The 10,962-nt window shown below is 52.3% G+C and overlaps 1 protein-coding gene across 1 annotated transcript in view; it reads right to left on the minus strand.

Moving 5' to 3' along the window:
• Positions 1 to 1,339: 1,339 nt before the first annotated feature.
• Positions 1,340 to 10,962, minus strand: part of gcat (glycine C-acetyltransferase) — a 23,417-nt gene continuing 13,794 nt past the window's right edge. The window contains 3 exon segments of the mRNA XM_072492024.1: positions 1,340 to 1,710; positions 3,597 to 3,718; positions 10,471 to 10,642. Coding sequence (XP_072348125.1) covers positions 1,559 to 1,710; positions 3,597 to 3,718; positions 10,471 to 10,642 — 446 coding nt within the window. The 3' untranslated portion in view covers positions 1,340 to 1,558.

Consider the following 10,962-nt stretch of genomic DNA (forward strand, 5'->3'; position numbering starts at 1 on the left):
TTCACTACATGGACTCAATAGGCCAAGAACCCGAATGACTTTATGGAACGATCCTCACTGCCAACGGGAAGTGGGTGTCGCTGGCCAGGCCAGCATTCATTACCCATGCCTAATTAGAATACTGCACAGGAACAGGCCCTTCGGCCTTCCAAGCCTGTACCGGTCACGATACCAACCGTGGCCAAAACCCTCAGCACTTCCTTGAGCCCCATCCCTCTATACCCGTCCTATTCATGTGTTTGTCGAGATGCCTTTTGAACACCGTTAATGCATCTGCTTTCACAACCTCCCCTGGCCACGCGTTCCAGACACTCGCCACCCTCTGTGTAAAACACCTGCCTCGCACATCTCCTCTAAACTTTGCCCCACGGACCTTAAACCTCTGCCGCCTGGTGACTGACCGCTTGAGACGGTGGTGGTGAGCTGTCTTCTTGACCGCTGCAGGCCACGTGGTGTAGGTACACCCACTGTGCTGTTAGGGAGGGAGTTCCAGGATTCTGACCCAGCGACAGTGAAGGAACGGCCGGTATATTTCCAAGTCAGGGTGGTGCGTGACTTGGAGGGGAACCTCCAGGTGGTAGTGGGTTTGGAAGGTTCCGCCTAAGGAACTCACTGAGGACCATGTCACCGCACACCAGGAGATTCAGCTGGTGCATTTGTGACTAAACAACTCAACTCACCACATCTAACAATTTATTCACTCCAGAAGGATCCACAGATGGACGAGTTTGTCGATAGATGGAGTAGGAGACGCATGGAACATAAACAGTTCATTTTTATTTATTTATTCACGGGATGTGGGTGGTCGCTGGCTAGTTTAGCATTTATTACCCAGGCCTAATTGCCCCTCAAGGTGGTGGTGGGCCGCTTTCTTCAAGCCGCTGCAGTCCCAGAGGTGTAGGAACACCCACAGTGCTGTTAGGGAGTTCCTGGATTTTGACCCAGCGACAGCGAAAGAACGGTCGATGGACCGGTTTAGCACAGCGGGCTAAATAGCTGGTTTGTAATGCAGAACAAGGCCAGCAGCGTGGGTTCAAATCCGCTACCAGCCTCCCGAACATGTGCCGACGAGGGGATTTTCACAGCAACTACATACGTGTGACAATAAAAGATTATATATTTCCAAGTCAGGATGGTGGAGTGACTTGGAGAGAGGGGCAAAAGGCTGGTTTCTGGGATGTAAATTCTAGGTAATCCAGCAACAGACTTTGTTGAATAAATACTTCCAACTGCCCAGAACGGGCCTCTCTCAGATACTTCAGCTTTCTCCGTACATTATAGAGAGCAATCGCAAGTGCTCAATATCCCAGGATTTGATTAAATGCAACATCACAGAATCCATGGACCAAAGTGCACCATTTTGGTTTTATAAAAGCAAAGGTTGATCACACTGATTTCCTACAAGTCTGACACACATCATCCTTTAGAAAGACAGGCACTCGGCAGTTGGACCAAATTCCACAAACTTTGGTTGAATTAGCTTTAGTGTAGAATACTGTTCAGCGCCCGTGTCTCCGGGAGATCTTTCTGAACTGGTTTGCCAGGATTCGAGTGCCTTTCAGGAAATCACTCCGTGTTTGCGTCCAACCTCCACGAAGGCCTTCACACATTGGTCGATATCCTCGTCACTATGGGCAGCAGAGATCTGCACCCGGATTCGTGCTTTGTCCTTGGGGACCACGGGGAAACTGAAACCAATCACGTATATACCTGAATCAAAGCAAGACAAGAGGAATGATCAGAGTGGCTAAACGCTCCCGAATTTCCCCGACAAATGCCCACCAACACCTAAACCTCAATTTCCTGGAATGCAGAAATCCTATCGGCTCAAGACACCTGCAACAAAATATATTCTTATTCTGCAAGCGACCTGACCAGGGGGAAAGGCCACTCCTGAAACCTCTGCCGGGGTTTCCGGAAAATCTCCAGCAATTCTCAGGGACTGGCTGGGGAATGGGATCAGGAAGCGGGAGACTCAAATGAACCAAGTTTGATTATTCAGGTCGCAGAGATGGTGCTGGGCCAAAGGTTGAAGAATCGAAGGGGAAACCGTGGGCTCTTAAAATGAAGGGGCTCAGAAAGTGGTCGATAGAAGTTCAGGGTTTACGGGTGAATTAAAAGAAAATCTGCTTTTACAGAGTGTGCTCCGCCCCCTCAGGGTGATCCAAAACACATCAGAGACAATGAAGTATTTTTGAAGTGTTGTCACTGTTGTGATATGGGAAACGTAGTCAACTTGCACATTGCAAGATCCCAGAGACAGTGATGGGACCATGACTGAGTGATTGGTTTTAGCGGTGTTGGCTGAGGGACTGCTGTTGGTCAGAAAGTCAGGGGGAACTCCCTTGGCTCTTTGAAATAGTGTACTCGGAGACTTTTATATCCACTGGAAAGGCAGCACTGCTAACAGTGCTGGGCTCCCTCAGTACACCCACTGGAAAGGCAGCAACTGCCACTGGAAAGGCAGCAACTGCCGACAGTGCTGGGCTCCCTCAGTACACCCACTGTAACTGCAGCACTGCCAACAGTGCTGGGCTCCCTCGTACACCCACTGGAAAGGCAGCAACTGCCACTGGAAAGGCAGCACTGCCGACAGTGCTGGGCTCCCTCAGTACACCCACTGGAAAGGCAGCAACTGCCACTGGAAAGGCAGCACTGCCAACAGCACTGGGCTCCCACTGGAGTTGGCTCGAAATTCAAGATTGAGGCTTGAACAAAGCACTTTGTGACTCGGGGCCGAGAGTGCCGCCACGAGTAACATCCATTCGTTGCCTAATTGCCCTTGGACCGAGTGGCTTGCTCAGCATTTCAGAGTGAAGCACATTGCGGTGGGTCTGGAGTCACATGGAAGGACGGCAGGTTTAGACGGGTTTTAAGACGATGGTTTCAAGGTCATGGTTAGATTTTTTAATTCCAGGTTTTATTGAATTCAGATTCCGCCACCCACCATGGGCCTCTGGGTTACTAGCCCAATGACAATACCACAACCCCACTGCCTCCCGTCCCCTTCAAGACCCGTGTCAGGAGAACATCAGCACGGAGTGATCCACAGACAGAATGGCTTTCAGGGCAGTGTGTGAACTCAAGTGAAGAGTCAGTGAGAGAAGATGACTGGGGCAGGAGGGGCAGTCCATCACGGATTCTGATGGGAAAACTGGGCAGTGGGTACCAGGAACTCGCTGCCGGAGGAGGTGGTGGAAGCAGGTACGATAGTGATGCTTAAGGGGCCTCTTGACAATGAATAGGATGGGAATAGAGGGATACAGATTCTGGAAGTGGAGGCGGTTTTAGGTTAGACGGGCGGCACAGGCTTGGGCGGCCGAAGACCCGACAACCCCCAGTCAGTCAGCCATTCGGTGGCAATTATAAAAGAAACATCCTCGTGCATTTGATATTTCAAAAACGGCAGTAAGTGTTCACCATTGAATACAAGACAGCATTAACACCTGGATCGATTAACGGCATAAACATTCTAAAAGCACCGGGAAGAGGTGACAGCTGCTGTGACTACGGGGGCGGGGGGAATAACAGGTAAAATGCAACTCAGCAAGCAGCCTAAATCCGGGGCACACGGATACACGCGGTCTGCAGCTCACCTCGTTTCAACATGTCCTCTGCCATGGACGAGGCAAGTCGGGCATCTCCCAGCATCACTGGACAAATGGGATGGTCCATTCCACCAATGGTGAATCCTGCAGCCATCATCTGACTGCGGAACCTGTGCAGGGCACTCAAATTAGAAACCATTCAACAGGAGCCCAGCATCAGAAAAACGTGGTCAAGGAGGTAGCGTTTAATCAGCATCTTAAAGAGGAGAGACATTGGGGAGGGGGGATTCCAGAGCTAAGGGCCAAAGGCACAGCTGGCAATAGTGGAAATCAGGGATTATACAAGATGCCAGAATTGGAGGAGAGCAGACACACGAGGGTCAAGGGGCTGGAGCAGATGACATGAAATAGGGAGGGAAGAGTTTTGAAAACAATGTCAAAAATGTTAAATGTCCGGCATTGCCAAACTATTAGTCACTGTAGGATAGCGGGTACAGGGGTTAGCACAGGGACAATAGGTGTAGGTCAGCGGGTACAGGGGTTAGCACAGGGGCAATGAGTGTAGGTCAGCAGTACAGGGGTTGGCACAGGGGCAATGGGTGTAGGTCAGCAGTACAGGGGTGAGCACAGGGATGATGGGTGTAGGTCAGCAGTACAGGGGTTAGCACAGGGGCGATGGGTGTAGGTCAGCAGTCACAGGGGTGATGGGTGTAGGTCAGCAGTACAGGGGTTGGCACAGGGGTGATGGGTGTAGGTCAGCAGGCACAGGGGTTAGCACAGGGGTGATGGGTGTATGTCAGCAGTACAGGGGTTGGCACAGGGGCAATGGGTGTAGGTCAACATGCACATGGGTTAGCACAGGGGCAATGGGTGTAGGTCAGCAGTACAGGGGTTAGCACAGGGGCAATGAGTATAGGTTAGCAGTACAGGGGTGAGCACAGGGGTTAGTACAGGGGCGATGGGTGTAGGTCAGCAGGCACAGGGGTTAGCACAGGGGTGATGGGTATAGGTCAGCAGGCACAGGAGTTAGCACAGGGACAATGGGTGTCGGTCAGCAGGCACAGGGGTGATGGGTGTAGGTCAGCAGGCACAGGGGTGATGGGTGTAGGTCAGCAGGCACAGGGGTTAGCACAGGGACAATGGGTGTCGGTCAGCAGGCACAGGGGTTAGCACAGGGGTGATGGGTGTAGGTCAGCAGGCACAGGGGCAATGGGTGTAGGTCAGCAGGCACAGGGGTTAGCACGGGGGTGATGGGTGAATGGATGGAAAGCACGGGAATGGTCAGTGAGGAAAGCACGGGAATGGTCAGTCAGGAAAGCACGGGAATGGTTAGTGAGGAAAGCACGGGAATGGTCAGTGAGGAAAGCATGGGAATGGTCAGTCAGGAAAGCACGGGAATGGTCAGTCAGGAAAGCACGGGAATGGTCAGAGAGGCAGCATGGACAAGGTTACATCACTCAGAGATCAGCCTCAAAAATAACCCGTGCCTGCATCTCTCTGCCCGCCTCAGACAGAGACACTGCGGGCCAGGGGTTAGCACAGTGGAAGAGCTGACCCGAATGATCACCATGGCTACAAGTGCCCCATGTGCTGGGTCACCCTGCTGTCCATTTAGCTCAGAGAAGGGGCTGCAAGCCCAGACAGCTGTGACAGGATTAGTGTGCAGCAAAGTAACCTTGCAGAATTCAGCTCTGCCCTGAACTCACCCTGAACACTTTACCAATAACCAGCGCAGCTACTGGAATGAGCGGAGAGATGGGGGAGGAAGGGCAATCTCACTGGGTTAGGATTCGAGAAGCCCTGGGTAAAGATCAGGGTTAAACTCCCACATCTGCAGCTGGGATTGAAATTTAATGTCTGCAGAATCCTCCCTCCATGTCCCAGAGAGCAGTGGCGACAGGGTCAATGAATATTTTCAGGCAGTGGGGTAGATGGTGCTGGAGCAGGAAGGTACAGGGGTCGACAAGAAAGCAGAGGCCATAATCAGATCAGCTGCTATCTTATCAAACAGCCAAGCAGCTCAGGGACTGAATGGTTTCTCCCTGCTTCTGCTGCGTATGTTCAGAGCTGAAGTCTCTGCAAACGTCGGTCTGGCCTCAAGATATACTGTGGGTAGGATCTTTGCAAGTTGTGTGCGCACGGTGTGTTCCTCCCTCAAAAATGTGAGGGTCAAGGCAGGTCTGTCCCTGCCCCGTGAGTGACTGGAATCCGTGACGACCCAGCTCTCCGTGGGCAGTATGCACCATCGCTGCTTCTGACCGGCACTCAGGCTGACAGCCGCTGAGAAACAGAGGCGCAGCAAACTGGTGTGTTGAGGAATTGGCGGCCTCTCTGATCCCGGCTTGGGATAGAAAACAGGGAGCTGCAGCTGGCATCTCGCGAGCCATCCCGGATCTGGGAGCGCTCGAAGCAGAATTCCCACTTTCTCCTCATCCCGAGGAGCACCAAATCCGCTCAGCGCAACATTCACTCTGCAGCATCCTCCAGGCTTGTCCTCGCAATCAACCCCGTCAACGACCAGAGCGCGAGGTCAAGACCACAATCCAATGGAAATGGGCTTCAATCCTGCCCGTCCATGGAGAAATATTACATCATATTTAATAATTAAACACAAGAGCCTCTAAGAAATAGGAGCCCACGCTGCCCTTCAAGCCTGCTCCACCATGCGGTAAGATCCTGGCTGATATTCAACATTAACTTCACGTACCCCTCGATTCTCCCAGGAAGCAACAATCGACTGCGCTCCCTCTTGAACAGACTGAGCATCCACAGACCAAACAAATTCCAGAGTTTCAACCCTCCGATCGACCGATGACATTTCCCACTTCAATGCAAAATGGTCCCAAGGAAGGGAATTTTGTAGAATCCTTTCTATTTTGGGATTCCTTAGTTTTCTGGGGCTGAGCGGATAGGAGGTGCAGAACACTGGGCGGACCACTCACACTCATTCGCAATTAGACTTGGGAGACTTGCTGCGACTAGAGAGACAAGGCAGTCAGAGCAACGCGCGGTCTGTTTTCTGTAGCTTGGTTCCCCTGGAACAGGTCGCCACCCTGAAGCTAAAGCTCTAGGGGCACACCTCCATGTAATCTTTTATTAGTGTCACAAGTAGGCCTATATTGACACTGCAATGAAGTTATTGTGAAAATCAAGAGTGGCTGACCAGGGCCCATCCCATTTCTACCGCCTATTATTGTCGTGTTTGGATGGATTTTGCAGGTTGATTGCCTTGGACATCGGGTCCAGGGGCGGGACTCAAACCCGGAGCTTCTGGGTCAGAGGCAGAGATGCTAAACCCACTGCACCTCAAGGCCTCCGCTTGTTTGAGAGTGCTGTCCATTGCCGGGCGCGCGAGGGGGGGGCCGGGCGCGCGAGGGGGGGCCGGGCGCGCGAGGGGGGGCCGGGCGCGCGAGGGGGGGCCGGGCGCGCGAGGGGGGGGCCGGGCGCGCGAGGGGGGGCCGGGCGCGCGAGGGGGGGCCGGGCGCGCGAGGGGGGGCCGGGCGCGCGAGGGGGGGCCGGGCGCGCGAGGGGGGGCCGGGCGCGCGAGGGGGTGATGATTTTCCCGTGGCGGGATGTTTTGCCAAGTTCCATTCAGAGTCTGTGTTACTGGCTGAATCAGCATTTTGGAATCAGGGAGGGGAGAAATTCCCCCCTCGGGACTGCTGCTTTGGACATTAGATGAGAACAGGATTCCATTCCCCCAGGATGAGCAACCTACCAGGTCTATTTTATGTAGAGTATTTAGCAAAGGCAGGTCATTTGGCGTAAGCACACTGCCCCGCATTAAGCCTCCACCCACCCTCCGCATCCAACTATCAACAATCCCTCCCATCGCTTTCTCCCTCATGCTTTCAGAGTTTGTCCTCAAATCCATCCCTGCGGTAGTGAGCTCCACATTCTAAACACTGACATTTTCACCGTTAAGGCCAGGTCAAGGCATTTCTCAAATAGCCAATGGGGAGAAGCGTCCTCAAATAGCCAATATATGGGGGGGGGGGTGGGGGGGAAAGAGAGAGAGAGAGAGAGAGAGAGCAGAGATCTCCAGAGGAGAGTGCGGCCGAGTATCAGGTCAGAGGGAACTGTAATCCGTACAAAGGGCAGAGTCAGTGGAGCATAGTGACTGAGGGAGGTGAGTGAACAGAGTCCAAGGGGTCCAGATCAGTGACCAACAACAAAGAACAAAGAAAAGTGCAGCACAGGAACAGGCCCTTTGGGCCTCCAAGCCCGTGCCGACATGCTGCCCGTCTAAATAAAATCTTCTACACTTCCGGGGTCCATATCCCTCTATTCCCATCCTATTCATGTATTTGTCAAGATGCCCCTTAAATGTCACTATCGTCCCTGCTTCCACCACCTCCTCCGGCAGCGAGTTTCAGGCACCCACTACCCTCTGTGGAAAAACTTCCCTCGCACATCTCCTCTGAACCTTGCCCCTCGCACCTTAAACTTATGCCCCTAGTAATTGCCCCCTCTACCCTGGGGAAAAGCCTCTGACTATCCACTCTGTCTATGCCCCTCATAATTTTATAGACCTCTATCAGGTCGCCCCTTAACCTCCTTTGTTCCAGAGAACAAACCGAGTTTATTCAACCGCCCTTCATAGCTAATGCCCTCCATACCAGGCAACATTCTGGTAAATCTCTTCTGCACCCTCTCTAAAGCCTCCACATCCTTCTGGTAGTGTGGCGACCAGAATTGAACACTATACTCCAAGTGTGGCCTAACTGAGGTGTTATACAGTTGCAATAGTACTTGGCAATTTTTATACTCAATGCTCCGGCCAATGAAGGTAAGCATGCGTATGCCTTTTTGACTACCTTCTCCACCTGTGTTGCTCATTTCAGTGACCTGTGGACCTGAATCAAGACAACGGGAGAATTTCTAGACAAGATTCATGTTGGATTGAATGGACTGGGCGGGCGGGGGAGGATGTTGCTGGTCAGTTGTTAGTCAGTGCAGGCGGAGATGGCGGGCAGGTGTGACAGTGCCAATGCAGCAGGGAGTTGAGACAGGTTGAAGGTTTGAGGATGTTGAGGTCAGCACAGATTAGTGACCCCGGAGGGAACACAAATATAGGGTTCAGCAGTGAAGGCCTGGGCTGGGACTAAGCTGAGGTGATGGTGAACTGAATGGAACTGAACAACGTTGCGGAGGCACAATGAATATGTGGAGCTGAGCCTTGAACACGGGTCCAGCCCCCACACCCGATTCCCACCATTGACTGATCCTGGTCTAGAGCCAGGACTGTGCCAATATGTTGAGTGTACACAACGAGGGAGACTCATCGTCCAGAATCATAGAATTCCTGCAGTGCAGGAGGCCATTCAGTCCACCCAGTCTGCACCCTACTAAGCCCATGCCCCGATCTATCCCCGCAACCCACCTAACCGTTGGACACTAAGGGACAATTTAGCATGGCCAATCCACCTAGCATGCACACCTTTGGACTGGGGGAGGAAACCGGAGCACCCGAAGGAAATCCACACAGACAGGGAAAAAAGTGCAAACTCCAGTCACCAGAGGTCAGAATCGAACTCGGGTCCCTGGCACTGTGGGACAACAGTGTTAACACGGGTTCCTGGCACTGTGAGACAGCAGTGTTAACCCAGGTCCCTGGCACTGTGAGGCAGCAGTGTTAACCCGGGTCCCTGGCACTGTGAGACAGCGGTGCTAACCCAGGTCCCTGGCGCTGTGAGACAGCAGTGTTAACCCGGGTCCCTGGCGCTGTGAGGCAGCAGTGTTAACCCAGGTCCCTGGCGCTGTGAGGCAGCAGTGTTAACCCAGGTCCCTGGCGCTGTGAGACAGCAGTGTTAACCCGGGTCCCTGGCGCTGTGAGACAGCAGTGTTAACCCGGGTCCCTGGCGCTGTGAGACAGCAGTGTTAACCCGGGTCCCTGGCGCTGTGAGACAGCAGTGTTAACCCGGGTCCCTGGCACTGTGAGACAGCAGCGCTAACCCGGGTCCCTGGCGCTGTGAGGCAGCAGTGTTAACCCGGGTCCCTGGCGCTGAGACAGCAGTGTTAACCCGTTAAGCAGTATCAGGGCATTTCGAAAATAAAAATACAATTCAGCAGATTCACTCCAAGTTTTCTGGATGGGAAATAGCGTTCAACAAATGAATGAATGTTTTTTTGAGGATGTAGCAAGCCAGGCAGGTTGAAGGAGAACCAGTAGATGTGGCGTATATGGATTCCCATTTGACTAGGCGGCACATAAAAGGTCAGCACACACAAACTCCTAGTGTTGCTGGTGATATATTAGCACGAGTAGAGGATTATCTAACTGACAAGAAACAGAGTCAGTATAAATGGAGTCATTTTCTGGTCAGTAAACTGTTACTCGTGGAATGTCGCAGGGATCAGAGCTGGAACCTTAACTATTTACCCTTTCAGCAAAGACTTGGCTCACTGTACTGTAGCCCGGTTTGCTGATGGCATAAAGATAGGCGGGAAAACAAGTTGCGAGGACGGCAGAAATAAATAGACAGGTTAAGTGAGCGGACAGAAATCTGGCGGGTGGATGAGAATGGGAAAACACAGTGGGAATACAGGAGGTTGTCCAGTTTCACAATAAGGGGGTCACCCATTTAAGACCGAGATGGAGGAATTTCTTCTTCTGAGGGTCAGGAATCTTTGGAGATCTCTTCTTCAGAGAGCAGGGGAGGCTGGGACATTCACTGGCACATTTGTGAACGAGCGGGGAACAGGCGGGAGAGTGGGAGTTGATCTTACTGAATAGCGGAGGCAGGCTCAAGGGGCTGAATGGCTCACAACTGTTCCTTGCCTCTTTTTATTTTTTAAAAAAGGGTGAAAAACACAACCTTTTATCGACAAGGACAACGATTAAACGTCACAATGTTGGTTTTCCTCAAAGCAGAGGATGGAAGCGAGGGCGACAGACAAGGCTTCCCCCTGGATAACGTACCTTTTGGTTTTCGACGTCATACTTTCGGCGATGGTGTTGTTGTCCATCAGGAGGTCGAGGGCTTTGGAGGCACAGTTGACCACAGGAGGGGGAAGGCTATTGGAGAAGAGGTAGGGTCTGGATCGCTGACGCAGGAGGGCAACCAGGGCTTTAGGCCCCGTGGTGTAACCACCTTCAAGAGACGACACAATAAAGTTTCAGTGTTTCATAAGATCAGAGAATGATGCAGCATGAGGATGGCCATTCAGCCCTTCGATCCTGTGCCAGAGCGGTGCAATCAGCCCCACTCCTCAGCTCTTTACACTCTCTCCATAGTTGCAGATTTCCCTCCCTGTGTAAATTTTCCTTTTGAAAGTTCCTCCACTCCTAGCGGCTCTGCATGTCAGATCAAACAACTTACTCAGTGAAGGAAAACCCCCCCTCACTGCCCTTCTGGCACATTTGCCAATTGCCGTAAATCTGTGCCATCTGGTGACAAATTCTACATTCTGC

Source organism: Scyliorhinus torazame, chromosome 29 (assembly GCF_047496885.1).
Source record: "Scyliorhinus torazame isolate Kashiwa2021f chromosome 29, sScyTor2.1, whole genome shotgun sequence".
NCBI classification, from domain to species: Eukaryota; Metazoa; Chordata; class Chondrichthyes; order Carcharhiniformes; family Scyliorhinidae; genus Scyliorhinus; species Scyliorhinus torazame.